This window comes from Gallinula chloropus (assembly GCF_964237585.1).
Source record: "Gallinula chloropus genome assembly, chromosome: 16".
In the NCBI taxonomy this organism is placed as follows: Eukaryota; Metazoa; Chordata; class Aves; order Gruiformes; family Rallidae; genus Gallinula; species Gallinula chloropus.
This window is the reverse complement of record NC_140101.1, coordinates 3,031,552-3,053,495: the sequence shown is the minus strand read 5'-3', so window position 1 is coordinate 3,053,495 and position 21,944 is coordinate 3,031,552. Positions and strand designations below refer to the sequence as shown.

The 21,944-nt window shown below is 45.4% G+C and overlaps 1 protein-coding gene across 1 annotated transcript; it reads right to left on the bottom strand.

Annotated features, from left to right (window-relative positions):
* Positions 1 to 19,003: 19,003 nt before the first annotated feature.
* Positions 19,004 to 19,672, bottom strand: BHLHE23 (basic helix-loop-helix family member e23; the record flags this gene model as incomplete). The annotated part of the gene is made up of 1 exon (XM_084271438.1): positions 19,004 to 19,672. The coding sequence occupies one exon, from the start codon at positions 19,670 to 19,672 to the stop codon at positions 19,004 to 19,006; it is 669 nt and encodes a 222-aa protein (XP_084127564.1).
* Between the last annotated feature and the right edge of the window lie 2,272 nt (positions 19,673 to 21,944).

Below are 21,944 nucleotides of genomic sequence, written 5' to 3'. Positions count from 1 at the left end.
GCACTGAGCTGTGCAGCCTGTCTCACACATCAGGCTGGGAAGAGGGCATGTTTGCTTAAAGCAAAGCAAAAAAACCCACCCCAAAACCACAAACCCTAAGGAACTCAACAAACCCTCTGGAAAAACTGAGCAAAGGTGATCTGAACTGACATTGAGAATTGTTTGATTTACAATAACAGGGAGATAATATTTTGCTAAGCCTCCCTGTAATACAATGTGTGTCATTTTAAATTTCCCATTACACTGAGCAATCTAATAAATAAATGCCCTGGCTGCAATAAACATGAATCATTCAGTGCGGAGAAGCGCTCAGCAGCCCTCTAACACGTATCTTCTTCCTAATGGTCTTTGGAAGTCACCGATTAATTTGACTTTCAGCTGACTGGCTCTGAAGCAGAGGAGCCTGGCTACTGCCAGACAAGTGCCTGCAAGATGCTGGGTCAAACTCTGCAGAGATTTAGTGACAAATCAGATTTACAAATTGGGGATGTGCTGCTCTGTAAAGGATACGGCTCAAGCCTGGTGATTAGCAAGTACATGGTCAAATAGAATTGGCTGTTGGGGGGTTTTCAGGGTGGTTTTTTTCAGTGCTAGAAAACAAAAGCAGTTGTTTAACATGCTGAAGCGATGAAAAATGCCTTCTGAGAACAAGGAAGAAGTTCATGTTATTCATCCCCCAATTTCTGCTGTTAATCTTCCACTGGATTATGTGCATGTGAAGGTATTTCAGCTCTTGCCCTCGTGCCAGTATTTGTTAGAATTTGGGATGGAATTTAATATGAGTAATGTTAGGAGAAACAGGTCAGGGTTTCAGATTAACACCAATAACCATAATGAGAACAGATGCTTATATCCATCTGGAATGCAGATTTAATATGTTAAATTCATAGCTCAGCCCATGAAATGCAATCATCAGATGTTTACTGGTCCCAATTTAATGAGCGATTTTGGATTAAACAGGGGCCAAACAACAGGCCACCAATCTATATTAAATCTCTGCAAAATGAAAATTGCAAAGATTTACTTAGGGTCATTACACAAGAAAATTTAATCACAACCTCATCCATAATGTCACATCGTCATCAGACTGATAATTGAAATGCCATGTGAGGGATTATGAATAACCCTCTGTTTATGAAGATAGCTTTCTGATTATCTCTGTGTCCTGTGGGTAACATAAAATATGATTTGTATTAATGTACATAGCCTTTGCCTAAAAGAAACCCAGTGGGGACCTGCAGAAGAAGTCTGATTTTTTTTTTTACCTTGGCTATTACTGACAGGAGATGTTATTAAGCAACATTATTGCCACGATTTTAAAGCCTCACAGTAAGGTGAAGCCCTGAATACAGACTCACACTGTCTTCCACAGCATCGCAGGGCGACGCAGCTTGCAATATCCCTGCAGCTGTGTGGGTGCTATAAAGTATTCAGCACAGGGTTTTGGTAAGCAAACATTGATTTGCCTAGAATCAATATTAATTTTTCAGACTGTATATTCTCTGGGGCAAGAAATGTATCTTCCAGTATTTGCTGAGCACTTCAGAGGTTCGGGTGGGTATGAAGAGCACACTCCTGATCTTGGCATGTTACAAAATATTAAGTTCTTGGCTATCTGACAATTACATAATTGTGTGTTGTGCCAGATTTTACAAGAGCCAACAAATAGCCAAAATTCTGATAACATTTGGGTTGGAACGTCCATCTAAATATTTATAGAGCGTGTGCTGAGGGACTCTGATCCAGCCTGAAGGTGGATGCTGGGATGAGATACTCCAGGAACCACACAAACAAGCAACAGGCTCCTCAGGAGGACCAGTGGAAGTGCTGCTGACACACATGTGTTGCTACCACCCTTTGCTTCCAGATTTACACCTGCTTCATTATTTAGTTCATGCCTAAGTGATCCAGATGGTCAGGAGACGATGCCCTGCTCTGCCACCGACCTCCCTGCTGGCCCTGGGCATGTCACCTGCTCCCTATGAGATGGTACCATGAAGCCAACGCCTGAGGGTGCAGGAGATGACCCAAGACACTGTTAGCAGAACCAGTAAGTGCCCTGCATAGAGGATGGGGTCTCTCATTTTCTGGCCCACAGATGGGGTCTTGATTTGAGCAGCTAAACTAAGCATCTCCCTGCCAAGCTCAGGGCAGGAGTGGGGATGAACTGAGCAGATCATCTCCAAAAATGTGACCACCTCCAGGTTGCCCAAGCTCAGTGTGAACATCTCACACACCCTGGGGATTCAGTTCTGTTTGGGGCAAGAGCAGAAGGCAAGGGGGAATGTGTTCACCTGCTCAGGGAAAGCTGCTTTCTGCACCTCCTCATTGTCAGTGCTGCAAAACTGATCACATGCGATGTGCTTTAATTGCCCTGCATAGGAATTAATTATCCCCTTTGTCAGAGAACAATTAAGTGGCAAGCTCAGGAACAAGAAAAGCCAAGGCAGAATAAAAATCTTTGTCCCCTGCCTGTCAGGCAGAAGGCAGCAGTCCTTGACACCAGCATCTCCAGCATCCCTCATCCGAGCTGGAGAGTGGTGCCTGTGGTGGGGCATCTGGACAGTTGGGTCTGTTTCTGCAGCCCTGAGTGAAGATTTGGATCAAGTCCCCACATCACAGTTACCCAAATTTTAACCAGCTTTAGACACACACATGCCCAAATGGAGAGAGCTAAAGTTTGCAGCGAATCTCAGCATGGAGCTTAACAGGCTCTGAAAAACTTTGCATTGACTTTCAAGCTTCCACTGGGAACAACATTCTCACCATAAATCACTTGTTTCCAAGCAAACCTGAACTCCTCTTCGACTGCAGCAGCATCGGGAAACCCCACCTGGAAGGAGCCAGGTTTTTAACCAGCAACTATGTAGGAGGTAGAAAAAAGCTGCACACTTTCCTAGGGGAGGTTAAACCTGGGAAAAGGCTGATACTGAGTGCTGGGTGTGTCACCCTGAGGGCTGATACAGTGTCTATGGCTGAGGGTTCACAGGGGGGAAAAAAAAGCTGTTGTGTGTTTAAACGCATAGATCTGGGGTAAATAAGTATAACTCATAACTGGGGGAAGCAGCAGAGCAGCCTGAGGGACCCACAGAGGTACATCAGTACTGCTGCCCGTGGGCATGGTTTGTACAGTGGTTGGGCTGAGGTCAGAAGGTACCGTGATAAAAGCCCAGAGAGAAATGGATGTTGCAAGTTGCAGCTACAGAGCTTGTGGGCAAACACAGGCTGAAGTCCTTGCCCTGAGATGAACAGAAAGGCGTAGGTCCTGGAACAGGGAGGACGTGGTTGCTCTGCCCTGACACTTGGCTCAGGACAGAGGGAGCACAGATGGACCCTTTTCTGGCTGGCCAGTCCCCATCAGTGACCGGACCCCAACTTTCATCATTTACAGAAGTAGCACAGATAATCACAGGCTGCCCAGGGGGGTGTGGAGTCTCCTTCTCTGGAGATATTCAAGACTTGTCTTGACGCCAACCTGTGTGATCTGTCCTAGGGACCCTGCTTTGGCAGGGGGTTGGACCCAATGATCTCTGGAGGTCCCTTCCAACCCCTACGATTCTGTGGATCTGTGAATAAAGCTATTAAAACCAAGACATCTGCAGAGAATGGGGAGCCATAGGCCGTGCATAATGTACATCAGAGCATGCACCAGCACTAATTCATATCCAATGCAGTTAAATGCAGATAAATAGGTAAGGCATATCTCTGCAGGGATCGAGGTGAGAGAGGATGTTATTTTAGAAGGAGCCCTTTCTGGCTGACTAACCATTGGAAAATCAAGGATCGAATCCCATGTGGGGGATTTTTACCCAGTATGCACATAACCAATGTGACCACAGGAGACAAAGTGCACTAAGTGGCTAATAACGGGGTGGGGTCCTTTTCTTATTTACACATAAATGATAATGCCCCTCGCACTGGAGCACAGGGTGATTTCCATCTCTGGCTGTGGGCAGAGCACACAGATGAGGAAACCCCCAGGCAGTGGCACTGGTCTGATAACTTTGCTTCAGCACAGACTTCTTGAAGGGGAAAGCTGCTGCCACGAGGTGAGGTGGTCTTCAGAGTCACCAGAGCACTGTGGAAAGGTTCATTTGAAAGATCACTCCAGCCCTTAAAAAGGAACATGTTTTCCACAAAAGCCACAAAATATTCCCTGAGCCTCCTTTACAGGCTGTTTAATCCCTTATTGCCCAATAGCATTTTCACGGGGATTAGCATGAAGGAATGGCTGGGGTAATCTCCTCCCTGCCTGAGGGTTTGGGCTTGTCATGCCCCAAAGTGCTGAAAGATGAGCAATTGAGAGAATTTCTGCTACTGAAGGTGCATGGCCCAGACTCTGTCCTGACTCTGGAGAGAGATGGAGCCGGGATGTTTGAGGTGGATATCTGTAGGCGGCAGGTTGGACATGACTCATGCTTTCACCTGGGAGCTGTTTGGTCCTTGCTGTCCTCTGCAGTCAGTGTGATTCCATCAGGGATCACTGACAGATGACAGCATATCTAGTGGCACATTTAATGGCACCCTGAAACGCCGCTTCCCAGCTATTCCCTGCTGCCATTAGAGTACAAGGTCCCCAATTTCCCCAGGTGTGCATGACCAGGGTGATGTGCACCCAACACACGAGGGCTCTGCAAACCATCTTCCCACACTCACATGCAAGAATCAGGCAAGGGCACAGTTACAGTTACAGTCACTTTCTCAGGCTCTGTGTGCTTAACAGGCTTAGCGAGCGTTACATGTCCCAGGCACCTTCTCTCCTGAGGGCTGATCCATATAAGCATCTAAGAGCATCGTACCGCTGCCAGGCGATGGTTTGCTCCACTGACAGATGTCCCTGTGCGATATTTAAACTCTGAGGTTCTAATCCTGCAATTACCCATTAGGGAGGTGATTATACATGGACTGACACACCAAACCTGGGTGGAGATTGACAGCTTTCATTAGTCCCTTTCTCATTTCCAGACCCAGGATACCTTACTGATTTTCTCTAGACATACGGTGCTGGAGTGGATTCAGCTTTGCGGTGATGACAGGATGCTATCTGCTCCTCTTTCATTGAACAGTTGGGCTGGGTGTTGCTTTCCTTATTACCCAGGGTAAAAAAAAATAATGAGTCATTATTAATGGCTGCTGGCATGTGGGCAGAGTTCAAAGGTGTTGGGTGAGGGCCAAATTACACACATGCCCGTGGCTGCGTGGCCACAGACGTGCTCTGGTGTGTGGGTCTCCCTGCAGCTAGGGGAGGTGTGGATGTAAATGCAAATGCTGGGATGGGGACAAAGCTCTCCGGTGTGTAACGGGGCTGATGGGGCAGAACGCTTTAGTGAATCCCATTCTGTAAAAGTACTCAGCTGAAGGTGACAGCAGCCACAGAATGGAGGTGTTAAAGAGAACTGACGCATCAGATAAACTCCAGCTGTCGCCTCCAGTCAGCGCCTCTTCTCTTTCCCCTGTCTGGCCCTCTTCTCTTGGCTAATATCCCTAATGATTAAGATTGAAAACACTTCTTTTTTCTTCTTTTGCTTTCAGCCTCAGAGGCTGATCTTTGCTTTTCTTCCTTTCCTTCTTTGAATAATCATTTCTCAAAGAAGAGGCAACTGAAACCCAGGAAAAGTCAGCAGTGTGCTGCTTGACCTGTTTTTCCTTAGAAAGCCTGTAAGACACCTTTTGGATGCTTTCTGTATCCTCCAGGTAACCCCTGCTCCAGACCCTGTTAAAGAGATCAGGTGTAAAGCTTTTATATTTCTTGCTGCAAACAGTGCAGATTACATAGTAGTAGACTCTTTCTCAAACTCTTTCATAGGGTGATTTACTCACAGCTTAACCCCAGCCAGGGGAAAACTGAATATGTTTGCACAGACAATCATCAGGGAGCTAAAGGATGCTGCAGAAGCAGACGCTGCCAGTTGAGGATGCAAACACACTACCCACGAACTTGGGGCTAAAACTAGTGCTCCCCAGTGGGTAATAGAGATTGCTGCGTGGCTCTTCTGAGCTGAAATGAGAAGATTTGTTTGAGATTCCTCCCAGGTACTCAATTCTTTGCATGGTGGATACTAAAAGCATCCCTGGCTCAGCTAGCAGTGCTGATAAGGACGTGTCTCCCCCCGCTCACGCAGCAGGGTAAGGCAGCGCTCCTTCCTGATACACGACCCTGCAAAGATTGATCACCCTCTGTGTAGAGGTAAAGCATTCAGCACCTTTTGGGACATTCATTTTTGCTTCAACAAGCCCAGGGTACACAAGATCATGGGATTAAAATGAACATTCATTGTTCCCCTGGCAAACTGGCCAAACGTGTAAATGTATCTTCATCAACAGATACATGGACACACTGATCAACCTATCATTACACCTCAGGACGTTGTTTTGTGCAAAGGAATGAAAAAAACCCCACTTTAAAATTAATTTTTACTCTTGTCTCAGGAGTGCTGTGCAAAATTACCCAATGGTGAAGAGTGTCACTTTCTAAAGTGTTGTTCTATCCAAGTGAAATGGTTGATAATTAAATGTAAATAATCCACAGGATTTTGCTGTTAATAGTCCCCCATCAGTTAGAAATCTCACAAAGAGATTGAAGCAACAAGAAAACATTGTAGAACTGATCCCTTGATGTTGTTTTTATCCAGTAGTGGCTATTTTGAAAATATGCTCTGATTATTTACATGAACAACACACAGAGAAGAGTTAAAAGTGGCACATTATCTTTCCAATGACATATTTAGCCAGTTATTCAGGCTATAATGAAGCTGTGTAATGAAGTCAATGTCCTTGAAAGTTCTTCATCAATTTTTTTCTCATCTGTCAGCATATCCACTTGCCGACACAATATTAATTAAACACAACATTTCCTGGAGTGTTGAAGTGAAGTCCCATCACTGATAATGAACAGGTTTAGGAGAGTCACATCCCAACAAAATTACTTTTTAAACCAGCCTTATTAAGCAGAAAATTAGACCTAAATCACCCTACAACATCCTCATTAAAAGCCACTGATCCTTGGCTGCTTCTATGTTCTAACATCTTTAATTAGCAAACTGCTAGTCTATCTGCCATGATAAATGCTATTAATCTTACCTTTCATTTGCTTTCTCTTAACCTATCGTTTGCCCACTTCAGGGAGACACACGCTGCCACCAGAATTCATTTTATTCTGCCTAATGTCCTTGTAAGGATGAAAAATGTGGAAGTCATGGGTTAAACGTGATGGCTCTCCCTGCCCTCACTCCATCACCCAGTTTCAGGATCCACAGACACTTTGGATGGCAGACTTGCTGCACTTGAAGGGAAATTAAGAGTGTTTTCCAGTAGATACATATGGAATGCTGTTGTCAAGCCACAGTGCAAGTGTGGATCAGTGACATAAACCTGGGAAGAGCTACAGATGTCAGATGAAAAATACTCTGGGTGTCTGAGAAGGCTCCACCCAGGGAAAAGAAAAGCTTTAAAAACATAATTGCATTTTAAAGTTTTAACCACTAAATCTACAAGCTTCAAGCAGCCTTTACAAAGTGCAGCAGCTCCCCAGCTTCCTTAATGTTTGTGCACAGAAGCTCCAGAATATATCAGGACAAATAACAGACTGCACTAGGCCACTTTCACATTACATTAACCAGATGTAAGCATACAACGCGGTGCTGTGCTGGATGTTTCAGAAATGCATTGCTATTTGCTGTGTTCCCAGGTACAAAATGCCATCCTGTGTGTGCTGTGCTTTTTTTCCAGCTGATGGCCTTGGAATTGGCACTTTTAACTAGGTCTGTGCTGGCTGATGCCTGTGCATCATCTTCTTACACCAAATAACATCATAGCATCATCTTCTTCAGCTCACAGCTCCTGGGCAACAGAGAAGTACAAATTTGACCTCATCCACTCAAATATCTCGTGTGATAAATTCACCCTGCACTATGCAGCAGGTCTTTTCAACAGGCCCCTGGAAGAGGCTCTGACCTGGATTAACATCACATCTCCTGGTCACAGACGCTGTCCGCAACCTTCAATTTTAAAGAGCTTGACTTTGAGGTTTGTCAGCATAATTTACTCCATTCACCCCCATTAATTTATCTCTTCCATTGTTATTATCCCATGTTATTTAGTGACCACACTTGCTTCCCACAGATATAAACACTTTCCCTTGGCAGCTTTAGTCAAAGCTGCTTTTAATTTCACATTGCCTTGGGTTATGCTGACTGCTGATGGGCTGCTCCTTCTTGGGGCTGGGTTATTCTGCTAGGAAACTGCAGCCTTTCCAGCTCCCGTTTCAAGTCCTGATCCTAGCACCAGGCTGCAAGGCAGGGCTTTCTCTCCCTGCCTTTGTGTGTCAGAAAACTGGGCATCTATTCTCAGCTACCTGTGCAGCTTCTGCAGGCAACGGCAGGAGATGAGCATCCCCAGAAGGAGCCTTGTCCACCGATTGTATAGTGACATGAGTTACCCCTGGGAAACCGTTATCTATTATTCTTCAGTGTGGAGACAGCCTGAGCTTAATTAGTTGTCTGACTTTTAGATGGTGAGTTAGGTACAATAATCCAACTCCCTGTGATTATTTTTTGTTCAGGCTGGAGCAGATGAGTCATGATTCGTATGCAAGAATCGTGCTGGTGGAGCTGTGCTTTTCTAATCAAACCCTTCTCTCACCCCCAATATGTTTCCATTATCTTGCCATCAGGAAATAATTTTTTCTCCTCCACACGAGGACACATGACATGCTCATTTACTTGCACCATGCAAAACCAGATTAACTACTCCATAAATTAGTTAAAAGGTTTTCCCAGAGAAAATGAAGAGGAAAGACATGTAATTTCCTCTTCTCAGCTCCTGAATGAATGAAGACACTCTGTCTGCTCCGTGCATGACTAGAACCTAGATATCAAGACCACTGAATTGTGATGACCAAGTTCATGTGGATGGAGGGTCTCTGGTCTATCCCAAGCTATTAATGCTTTTATCTCAAAATTAATGACCACAGTGGTTTGGGTTGGGTTTTATATATATATATATATTTGAGTTAAACTCTCCCTCTCTGTGGCTCTGAATTTGGGGTATGTTGATAATGAATTTTCATAGTTGCACCAAATGAAACCCTGAACTTGGTGCAAAACCACATCTGAATGGAAATGGAGATCAGAAATTTGGTCTAACTCAAATAGAACGTTCCAGGCCAGCAGCTGGAATAATGTGGTGAATGAATCATAAGCTGGTGTAGTGAACAGACTGAAAGTCATGAGAGAGTCAGAAGATTTGTGAGCAAAAAATATCAGTCTTTCCATGATTGGACTGGTTACAGGTCATCCTTGTCTGAGCAGATACCCCTCACATCACTACCAGGCTGAGTTGCTTTCTACTGGCCAAATCCCAGCAAAGACCCAACCTGCAGCCCCTTGGAGGAGTTTTTTTAGATTACATTGAAATGCAAAACATGAGTGTTACAACCACTGCAGGACCTGATGGGAGTTACACTCCTGTGAAACATACCTGCCACATTCAGCAAATGAGCAGAGACCTTTTCATCTCTGTGCCTTACCTGGTCAGCTGGGTCGTCTCCTTTGACCAGAGGACGTCTCATGGCATCTCCTAGCAGACTCTATACTGCTGCTGGGGAGGTGGAAACAGTTCTTTCATTTCATACAACTAAAACCAACTGTTAGAAGGGTTTCAGTGAGCAGAAATGTGTGTGTGTGTCATCTGCAATGTTGGTGCCACCCAGGAAACCTCAGGACAGGCAGAGAATAGAAGTGCTGAAATTCACCTGCCCAAATAATGCTGATCACAAAAAGAGAATTTCACTTGGCTGGTGCTCATCTCATTTGAAAGTGAGGAAGGTCCCTGAAGTCCTGAGAGTGGTACTGCTGAAAAATTAGAGTAAGAAACGGATTAGCTCCAGGGACTGAAAACCAGAGGCTGGGTGTCAAACAGAGAGGGGAATTACAGTGGTGTAGGTATCAGCGCCTCAGGATGAGCGAGAGCAAACCAGGACTGGCTCAAAACCAAAGGCCAGGCTAAAGTAGGGATGTGACTACATGAATAAAAAAAATGCCAGTTAGAAGTGCCTGTTTTCCTTGTAAAAAGGAAAACAAAGAGTTGTGCAGCCAGCACTAGCATCTCCTCCTCCCACTGCGGATCAGTCCGGTTTCCTGGGGCTAGCAGCTTTGTGCAGGACACTCTCTGAGGCAGGAGCCTGTGGCTCCAACAGTGACAGAGATGCCGAGGAAGCAGCAAAGGACAGCCCTGCGATGACACTTCATGTTACACACTGGTGCTTTCATAGACAGAGCCAGGGTCTTGGCTGGAGTCTTTGCCATCCCCCCTGTTTCAGGGCAAGAAGCAGAGAGCATTGAGACAGGAGCTCAGAGAACCAGAACGCTGCGTTTTGCAGCGAGGGCATGTTTCTTCAGCAGAGCATTTCATAAACTCTGGCCCAGATTCTCCCCTATGACTCGACTGCGCTCAGTGTGAGATGAGGATTGGAGAACAAAGGTGGCTTGAAGCCACCTTTATGCTTCTCTGCTCTGGAAGCAGCTGGGGACCGGCTGGTCCCTGGGGTAGGTTCAAGTCGCCTCAGGCTAGAGTCGCGGCAGGAGATTGCTAGAAAATAGCCAAGACGTAACTACACCTCCTTTTCCATTGGCTGTGTCTGGTCCAGAAGGAACCAGGAGGTGACTTGGGTGACACCACTGCCACAATAGCGGCTCAATCTTCTTGGGGACCCCAAGTGTGCAGGGAGAGAGAGCAAATGTCAGCGCAGATGCTGCCGAGGAGGCAGTGCAACGTGGGGCTTATTTAGGAGAGCAGCAAGCTAAGATCATCTGAATTCAAATACAGTGAGCCACTCACTCGAGTCAGTGTGTGTCCACGGGCAACTGCCTTGATCTGTTCTGTGCCTCAGGGCAAGGCAACTGGAAAAGGAAGTCAAAAGCAACAGAATTGCACTTAAAATGATCAGATGCTGCTTCCAGATTCGGTTTAACTCTAAAAATGATGAATACCTACAGACATGCATGCTCAGCGTGGGCAAGAGTTAATTTTTTCATGTATTTTAATAGAAACTATTCTCCTCACAGGCTGGGTCAGCATCCCACCAAGGGCAGCAAATCTGCGAGAATGAGAACTTCAACAAGCAGCCTGGTCCTGACAAGTACACATAAGAGGGCAAAAAGGAAGGGAAAATCTCTTGCCTGACACGGGGTTTTGGTTTTGCTTTCGTGAAATAAAAACATAAGAGGGACCCCAAAGATCTGCAAAAGGACAGAAACATTTGAGAAAAGGTGTTCTTTGCAGCACTGCTTACCCCCCAAAAAGGAGTATTTGTGAGCAAGCACCTGAACGGGGAGCCAAGTCACACTTGGAATAAGCTTGTCTATGTCGTACAGTCTCCCAGTACCAAGATTATTCTATACAGTGTCACATTCGATTGCAAAAAGGACCGTTAGGAGTAACGGAGCCCCTGTAACTAAAGTGGTTTCTGCCCTCAAACCTCCCAGCAAACTGACTGAGGGAAAAAGCCAAGAGGAAAAAAAAAAAACTGTTAGAACTAAACCAGTATTTTCTTGGACATCAGAAAGGATGTGAAACCGCCCCAGAGGCCTTGGAGGCAGCAGCCTTTTTAACATTTTGCAAGAGATTTTCATCTTTTCCCCCTACAGCCTCAGCTCTGCTGTAAACACGGAGAGCACCCACCGCGTCTGTCAGCGGCGCGGTTTGCTCGGCACCGAAGCTGCGGGGAGATAAAGAATACTTAAGGTAACATGATTCTCAGCTTGGTGGCGTGAAGATTTCTTCCTGACATCTCTGTGAGGAGCACAATGCATGGCATTTACTTTTAGCAAATCAGTAAGAACAGGATGCATGATTTTGGAAGCTGGTAAAAGCGAAGGTGATGCTGGTCCTTTGGCGTTCTCCCCGCGAAGCTGCCGAGAGCGGAATAGGAAAGCAACACCCCGTCCTGTCTCAAGCCATCCCTTTATTTTTTTTTAAAGGGCAAAAATAAATGGATGAAAAATGTTCTTCATGGATTTGTCAGGCTGGACAGGTTAAAGCAAATTTTCAGGAGACCTGTGGGTTTTAATGCAAAGACATTTTCTGAGCTCGTGTCAAGTGTGTTGTACGAAGTTTCATGAAAACACAATAAAAGCACTTGAATAAAGCCACTGACAATTGATAGAAAAAAAAGACACATTGGGTAAATAAATGATAGAAATATTCATTCAAGCAGGCACACATGTGCAATGTATGTGAAGACATTAATAAACATACATCACACGCATGGATTACATGGATAAACACACCTACACACACAGCCAGCTCTGTCCCCGTAACCTTATTTTGAAAGTTTGGTGGGGTTTGGGGCTTGTTTTTTTTTTTCCCTTCAATAACCAATTGACTGCTGCTTGCTTGAAGGCAAACACAAGCACAATAAATTCTTTGCTGGTATTACAGAAGAGGAAACCTTACTAGAGACCGCAGAAAAGTTCAGCGCTAGTAAATCCTGATGAACACCATTACTGTGATTACTGTTTGTGCAAAGATATGCCCGCCTCATTGTCATTTCTTATACTACATCAAGCAAAGGCTGGTGGGGACCTAGTACTGCTGTCGCCCAACTGAATGTGACCTTTTTTGGGTGACCGCGTTGCGGTGGGGGTTTTCCTGCTCCTCTGGGAAAGCGTGAATTAAAGCAGCACAGAGCCTAGGATGCAACGTCAGGCTTTAATCAGTGCAGGAATCAAACAGATGAGCTTTTTTTTTTTGGCTTTTAAATGTCAGCACGGCAACTTCCCTGCCATTCGCAGGGTGGGGGGGGAAAGGGAAGGGGCTAAACATCCTGGGCTTCGGCAAGTTTTAAGCCACATAATGATGGCGATAAAAATCTATAATGTCAGTTGCCTTGTGGCAATCAACAAACATTTCACATTATGCTTGCATCTTAAGGTTTGCGGCCAAACCCCAGCTTTGCCTCCGTCTCATTAAAATAACGAATGCAGTCCGAATGGATCTGCAATGATTCACTGTACGTCACACCAAATCACAACGCTCTTCGGAGCCAACTGACTATGGCCTCATTACTTTAGACAAAAGTGGGCTTGGAGGAAAAACTGGGGTGATTTTTATTTATGTCTTTTTTTTTTTGTGCAGCCATGTTTTTGCCTTTGAAATACTTAAGGCAAGAGAGTCGATAGTTTTTCCCCCCCCATCAGTAGCTGAGGAAGGTTGGGTTCTATTCATAGCACAGTTCCATATCAATACACAAACACACAAATATCAGTGTTAGCACGGGGAAACATAAGTTAGGCAAATGCAAATAGCATTAACAAAACATTGCTATGAACATGAATCACTGATTAAAGGCTTAAACAAAAATGAGCTGTTAAAATATATATATATATTCATATTATTTAACTGTTTCACTAGGTCAGGGAGTTTGTAAGCCAGTGTGTTTTCCTCCACTGCTGCATAAGACACTGCATACTCGTGGCTTGTCTTCTGTAAGCCTTTGTTCTGCAAATCTCAGTACCTTAAGTGCAACAAAAAAATATATAACCTAATCAAACACCAATTTTTTTTTTGGTCTGACAGCTTGGCTGAATTTCTCTAAAACTAATTTATTTTAACATTAATACTTAATCTGTTTGGCCTTAAAGAAATCTTGAGGCATGCTCAAAACTGTTCAGCATTTCAGAGGAAAACCTTGACTCAGATTTTACTATTGTTAAATTAAGTCTAAAAATATTTTTAAAAATTACCTGCACTGTTTTAAAACTGCATGTATTTATATGTACAAATAGAAATAAGGTTGAGGTAACAGGTAAAAGAATTAATGTGAATTTTGACAATGAAAAAGATCATATGAAACTAATGGTGAAAATTATACTTTAAAGCATCTGAATAAATGGCAAAAATATGTCATATATTCTTTACTTTCATAATTGTTTCTATTTTCTTATGCACATATGCTTTATTGTAAAGAGAAAATACTTTATATTAAGCTATTTTATCTACAAAAAAAAAGAAAGATGCAAGTCTATTTCTAACTTGATGACAAAAATCTTTTGTTATACACCCATTAGGTGTTTTGCATTTCAGGTAGGAGAAAAACTGCCTGAGAAGCATTCATGGAATGGCTGATTTAAATGTTATAAATCCCTGAATTTTTCATCTTCCTTTAAACAGAATGCCAAAGGGGATTAAAGACTAAAGACATATCACAAACAAATTTTACATTATTAAAATTACTGTAATCAAGAGTCTTTTCTAGCCTTAATCGGGATTAACGAAAACAACCCCCCCCCTCCAACTTTTGTACTGCACAATACTAATCAAAATTCTAGTGAAAAACAGAGTAAAAGCAGTTCTGAAAATTAATAATATTGCTTGGTGTATTCTCGTTTACTTTAAAAGTATTTTCACCTATTTGAGATCAGAGCAGTGATTTCTCTGCTGATAATCCACAGGGCAGGCAACAAGCATTGGTAAGAATCAATGTCAGTGACGCTGCAAAGTCCGACCTCTTAATTTCAGGAGCGCATCCAGGAATCACACTTGTTTGAACAGATGCTATAGAAGCAGGAGGGGAAAGCGCAGGGTGGAATGCTTGGTTTTGTTTTCCTAAACTGTAAAAGAAATAATCAGAGTTGTGGAAAACTCCACCTGATGCCTGCCTACAGGAGAACCCAACCTTGCCGGGGACACACCGCGACGCTGGCTGCTGAGCTGGCAATAAGCAGGTTTGGTCTGAAGAAGCATGAAAGCTTTGAAGTGAGGTCTTTATCCAGCGTGCCCTATGCTTTACAGTTATGCTACAAGGCTAATAGGGTAAAGGGATAAAGCTTGTACAGATTTTTCTGGTCCTCTGGAGCCTCTTCAATACAGCAGCCTTCAGTTGGTTTCGGAACCACTGCTGTGCTCTGCAGCATTAGGCCCCATCTTACTGTCACTATGCCACCAGTTAGTAAATCAGCAGCAAGATGGGACCATGCCACCCTTGTAAATTGTCACCTACTATTTAAAAAAAGTGAAATTATAGAAGTGTCTATGCAAAGAACTATCCCAAAACATGATCTGAGACCAATATCACTTCCTGAAGTCTCGAAACAAGCTCAGCAATGCAGAAGCACTCACAGATTGTGACAGCGTGCCAGGAAATCAGCTACACAGGTTAAAGAAAAGCTACATGAGTCTCACTGCTTCTTCCTAGGAATTCCAACTGATTTCACTGTTTGCTGGTATCTGAAGCAGGCAGCTGCCTTCTGGGGCCTCCGTCCTCCAACCTGTTGCTTCCCTGTATTTGGTTAAACAAAATTTTACCTCAGCAGCTCAGGACTGCTAATGTTAGATCTTGAGGGAAGCAGTGCAAGCTGACAGAAGTTTCCAACTCCCTATAGTAAGTTTACACCTGTTAGTAAAAAATTAGTTTTGGTTAGCAGCTAGAATTACACAGCTTAAAGCAACAGAGAGCGGAGCAGCATCTCCTCCTGGCATCTCTTCCTAGTGCCACCTCACACTGATCACTCTCAAAGTTTAAAGAAAAACTAAATAGGGGTAGAAAACAATATATTATCTTTAATTAAAAGCTGGCATTGTGTTTTCTTCAAAGTATGAACATACCAGGATAACGAGTACATTAGAACACACGATCTGCACTTCAGTTCCATCCGAGCATTACACCATAAATCCTTGGAAGAAAAAAAAAAAGCAGGCATTGTAACAAGGACATTTGAGCAGAAAAAAACCCCAGATCTTGAACATTTAAGTCCTCCCTTCATATTCTCTGAAACACCAACTGGAAGCAGACACTTAAAACCTTACATGGTATACAGAGCAAGTTTGGGATTTCTTTTAATACGCCAGAAAAGGGGAAAAGCAAATGACAAGTTACAGGATCTCACCCCAGGATAACCGTGCATATTCACAAGGTTAGCACCGATGCTTCACACGCACAAACGCAGTGATCAGACACTAGTTTGTCCCCTCCCAAAAGCATCTTTCCAGCAGTATTAGGCATTCACTTGGCAGCATTTTTAGCAGCAGCTCAGCACAAAGTGTAAATCACATCAAAATAGATGCATCCCTGTAATGGCAAACGCCAAGGGCTCCGTATGGCTTCCAACTCTGAGAAAATGCTACCAGTCTGTGGCGGCTGGAAGCTCTGCACAGGGCTGAACTTTCAGGTTCACTGAGAAGTCAGTCAACTCTACTTTAGTTTAATACTGTCTGTTGCAGGAAAAGTTATGATAGGACTTTTTACTTCTGAATTAAAACCCTTTTACCTACTTTAAGTTAAAATTTAATAATGATTTACATACTCCTCTAGTATTACTTAGACAAGTTTTACATGTCTGTTCTTAATACCCAGCTTTTAGCAGTATGTCAGCACACAAGCTCGCTACTTTTTCTATTAAAAATTTCTTAAATGCAGGTTTTTCCTGTATTTTAAATTCCATGTTTAGCTTCCTGAGACCCAAAGTGGGGTCTCAAAAAAATCTTCTGAGTATATCAAGGACTCTCAGAACAGATTTTTTTGGGGGAGTCTAGGCATATAGATTAATATGAGCAAGCTTTTAAATTCATATAAGTTATACTAAAAATAAACAATCACTGTGCTAAAAAACATTGTCACAGAAATAGCTTGTCTCTAAGACTAGAAAGACTTTTTTAGGCTCTGAAATTAGTAAGCCGCTTTTTTTTTTAGCCATAATTATTTGATAAAAAAAGCAATTATAGTTCCATTATTTTTAGCATAAGTCTTTAACCAAATGAAACTCATGCTTGGAATTAAACTGCTAAGCATTTTAGTCTCCAAGTATTTTAGTTTTTGGTGAAAAATGAGCAGTTAATCTAATCTCCATTAAATAGTCCCAACTCCTCAATCTTCCACAGTTTCAACCAGAAGCAATAACCATTTACCTAAAAATCATAGCTCTTCATTAAACTGACCTCTTTTTCAAAATACTATCTAGCAACAACTCAGTCTGCAAAACTTTAAGCTGATCTGCAGTTTCAGTCATTTTTGCTTCAGCAGTGGTTTTGGGCAGCTTTTGCTTCAGCAGATCCCTTTTCAGAGTATTGTCAAGGTTGGGGTTTTTTTTAAATGAAACGAAGTACAACAGAAACTGTTCTGTAAAACTATTGTGTAAAAAAAGAAATAAAGATATAAAAATGGAAAGGAGCAGAAACTAGTTTTAAACATGTGTCTTCATGAAGAGGGGCTTAATCACACACTTCATTTTCCAAACACAGAAAGTCTCTTGGAAATGTATTAATTAAAATTAAGTGCCATAGACAAGCGGCTTTAGAGGGATGGCAGTCCTTTTCAAATTAGCATAACACTAGCGACAGGCATGGAAATTGGTTTAATAACCCTAAATAGTTACACCCCACTCCTAACACAAATGGCCATGGACAGCTCCAGCCCCTCAGGCTGCGACTGTACCAGTTTATGTGGTTGCCCTGACACTGGGTGGGTATTCCAACCTGAACAGAGATCACTGAATGCACCTCAATTATTGTTATTATTATATAAGACTAGTGAAGCATACAAGGCACCAAAGCAGTAAACATCATAAAACGGAAAAAGAGAGTAAAACAACACAAGCAACACCCAAAATTTAGCCAGAAAGGGACTCGGTAACTTGTACTAACACAGTCAATACTTGGCAAGAGATTATCACTTCAGTCACGGTTTTAAGTGGCCCAAACCCCACATGTAGGGTCAAGCTGTAGACACAACAGAAAACCAAGGCAGAGAGATAAGCAGAGCCTTTAAGCAATTTCCTTCCCTGACATGTTTTATATGAGTGCCCTCAGAGCTCAGCTCAATGCTACAGTAACCCCTTCCAAACACCCCTCTTGTGGCACAGTGCTGTCCAGCAAGTGTTAAAATACACGAGCTAAATCTCCACCTACTTAACACTAAATGTGAGGCATAAACAGCATTTTTTTTTGTATGCTCACGATTCACGGAGAAAAAACAAATCCCTGCTGATAAGGAGATGAATGTCCACAAGCTTTTCCCAAGTATTCCAGTCATTCACCTAACTTCACAACGCTGCTCCTCCGCAAAGCATCACCGCGTCCATCTCCGCTCTACCTTACTTCAGCAGGGGGTTTTGCTTTGACTGCCAGCTGGTTTTAGAGACATGTAGGACAGAGAAAGTGGTTATTCATGTCTTTTATTTATTATAAATACATATAAATACGTTAAGTGATCTTTTGCTTTGTTTATCATGATGAGCAATGACTTTGGAGAATCATCTGGCAAACTTAATCAAGCTGAGAAACAGGCAAAAAGCATTAGCATACAATCACAGGTTCCCCTCAGTTCAAGAATGGGTTAGCTTTGTTTTTTTTTTTTCTTTAAGAGCAACAAAAGCATCTTATTTTGGAGCATCTATTGTTTTATCAAGAGCACCGAACTTCCCCTCACCCAGGAGCTGGCCAAATGACACTTTCATTTGGATTCATGGGTGCAGTCCAACCCCAGCTGGCTACACAGGACATCCCCCCCTCCACAATTCTGAAACATTGCATAGTTTTACAGCTGGATTTTGCACACCCCACCTCCCCCTTAAGCTGTTTTAAACACAGGTTGATCACACCAGAGAAAACTCACTCAGGTTTCCATTTCCAAATCTCCCTCCCTCCCTGTTTTTCTCTAGTTAAGAACTGCTCAAAGGCTTTGTAGATCAGAGCAAGCACAAAAGCAATGTAATGCTCACAGTCCAGTGAGTCTGGGAAGGAAATAACTCTACAGATAAAGCTGCATGTGGAGGGGTAACTAAACAAAGTTGAAAGTGGGTGTTTTGGGGGGTCCACGTAAACTGGCAAGTATTTCCAAATGGGGTGCTGGAAGGGGAGCGTTTAAGAGAAGGAAATGAAAAGAAAACCCAGACTTAACTGATGGTAGGAAGGCAGGGCTGATGGCAGTGGAAAGAAAAGTGCACAGAAAAATAATAAAAAAAAAAAACAACCCGACAAACCAACCCAAAAAGCCCAAAGAAGCCAGAAGTCAAGGCTTGTCATTACAGTGTTTGCAGAGGGCAGCTCCTGTGAAGGCAGTGCATTTCTCGGGGCAGCCAGGCAAAGCCGCGCCGCCGAAGGGGTACACGGCCGACTGTCCGAAGGGGTTGAGGGTGGCGGGCAGCGGGGTGCTCAGCGTCTGGCCCTGGTTCAGGTAGGCCACCAGCCGCCGCATCTCCTCCAGGGCCTGCGCCTGCATGAGGATGTAGTTCTTGGCCAGGAGCAGGGTGGCGATTTTGGAGAGTTTCCGCACCGAGGGGCTGTGGGCGTAGGGGATGACGGAGCGCAGCCCGTCCAGGGCGTCGTTCAGGTCGTGCATCCTCCGCCGCTCCCGCGCGTTGATGCTGAGGCGCAGCGAGCGCTGCTCCTTGGGCTTCTTGCCCAGGGCTCCCCCCTTCAGCTTGCCCTCTCGCTCGAAGGCCGCGCCGCCCTTCTCCCCAGCTTCGAAGCCGTCCTCCTCGTCGCCGCTCTGCTCGCCGCTGCTCTCCGCCGACTTGCCCAGCGCCCCGGGATGGAAGTCCGCCCCGCCGCCTCCCGGGTAGCTCCCCCGCGGGCCCTCGCCGCCGCCGCGCACGGCTCCGTAGGCGAAAGCCGACGGGCCGTAGCCCGGGGCCAGCGCCAGGTACGCCTCGCCGCCCAGCGACTTGAGCTCGGCCATCGCCTCGGCGGGGAAAGGGGGGCGGAAGCCGCGCTCCGCCGCCGCTTCTGCCTCGGCGCTGAAGAGGAGGCGGCCCCGCCGCTCCGCTCCGCGCTGGGGGCGGGCAGTAAGCCCAGCGACGGCCCCGCCGCCCCTTATATCGCGGAGAGGGGCCCGCTGGGATTCCCCCGCCGCCCAATCAGAGGGGCCGCGGCAGCTTGCCGGGGGTACGGGGCGGTGGGTAGCGCCTGCGGCGGCGGGTGGGAAGGGGTGCGGAGCGTCGGGATGGCCCGGCCCGGACCTCCCCTCTTCTCCGGGACCCGACACCCTCTCTACTACGCCGGCCACCGCGGTCCCACGGCGCCCCGCTTTTCCGGGGTGACAAGGTGCGCCCGGCGGAGGGGTCCCGGGGTCCGACGGCGGCATCAGTCATCCCTCAGTGGGCACCTGGGGACGGGGACGGCACCTGTGGGCAACCTGCCCCAGGAGCGGCTGGGTAAGCCGGCTGTGAGAAGCGGGCGGGCACGGAACGGAGCCCCCGTGGCACTCCCAGGACTCGGGTCTGCTGGCTGGGACGAGGCAGCGGAGGAGAAGCTGCCGGGCATGAGCGGCGCAGCGGCGAAGCGGCTTAATTAAAGCCGGCCCTGGGCGCTGGAAGGGCAGGGAAAGGCTCACGGCTCCATAGCCAGCTCGCAGTGCCGAGCTCTTGGGAGAGGCCAGAGCAGGTTCAGCCCGTGCAGGCAGCTGCGGTGAGCTCCGGCCCCGCGGATCCGCACGGAGGGGCTTTAAACAGCGAGAGTTCCCCTCTGAAATTAACAAGGGGGTTGTGCTGATGCTTCAGGCTGCCTCTGCGGCCGATGGCAGATTGGTTAGGGAACCAGACTGGGGTGGTTAGGGAACCGGGTTATTTTCTGGAGACTTTTCCCACAGGGAAAACGGGAGAGTTGAGGCCTCTCTCCTTCCCTGCCCAGACGTGGGACCACGAACCACTCGTGGTACATGTAGTGATGGGAGGCAAAGGCATGTAAGGTCTTGACAGCTGCAGGCATGTTTTGCTGATCAGGTCTTTTTGATTTAGGAGGGGATGGCAGAGGAGGCACCTATTGTACCGAGAGATTTCCAAGGCAAAGGCCCCGTCTGTTTCCATTTTCTTCAGAGGCTCGTTTCATTCCTCCCTTCCACATGCCAAAACCAGGACTTTCATCCCCAGTGACTCAGTCCAGCTCTGAAGAAACTCTCTGTCCTTCCCAGTTGTGTGTATCAGTAATTGAGTGCTGACCTCGGAAAGGAAACAAACCGTTCTGCTTCAAGGCCAGCAGCGTGTGGGAGCTCATTGCTCTGGGGAATCCGTACTGTGAAGTGTCAGCCCCACGGAAACATCTCAAGGAGAATCCAAGGCAGCCACTGGCAAAGGTGGGAGCTGCATAGAGAAGGATAATTAGAGTGCTTTGTCTAATATTCCTGCATGGAGATGATAGAGAGGGCCTGATCTTTAATTGCACCAGAAAGAGGTCCCAGTTGTGTTTATTTCTAGGCTTCCAAGTCTGCTTTGTGGTACTTTTTTGGCACAAAGATAGTGTAAGGGCAGAACAGACTTTCTCCAAGCATGACATGTGCCACGTCCAGGCCCCTCAAGTGTCTGCTTAGAAAGGTGGGATGAATCCTGTGCAGTGACAAACAGATGCAAGCAGGCAGATACTGCCTACAGGCAGGTGCAACCAGTTGATGCAGATATACCTGGTAGGTTATTTGCTGTAGTAAATAGCTTGGGTGTTAAGGTGTCACGAGGCTTTTTCCAGAATGTGTTTTGTTTTTATCAGGCTCTCTACAAAGCGTAGTTAGCTTGTCCTCTTCCCATCACCTCCCTTTAGGCAGTGCACTAACGTGAAATGACGAGCTTGTCTCTCTCCCTTCTCCACATCAGAGTCAGGAGTGCTGAGATCTGCAGTGACACATGCACCCTCACCCGTGGTTGCAGAGCTGCTGCCTGGAAGGAGGCTGTTCCCCTCCTCTGTGAATGTAAGTCTTGTATTTCCATGTTCCCGAGTCATGGGGCACATAAAGCTAGTGGCTGTCCAAAGCCTGGACAGCAGAGTGGGCACAAGGTTTGACCATCCTTCTTTTCTTTCTTATCTCACCTCCAGTGCCTGAACATGTTACAGTATTCTTGTGTTTTCCTATTCTTATTGGGCTTATCAGACTGATCACTGATTTTAGTCACCTAATTGTTTTATGAGAATTGGACCACTTAACTATTCCTGGGACAGATCACTCTGTACTTTCATGGTGACAA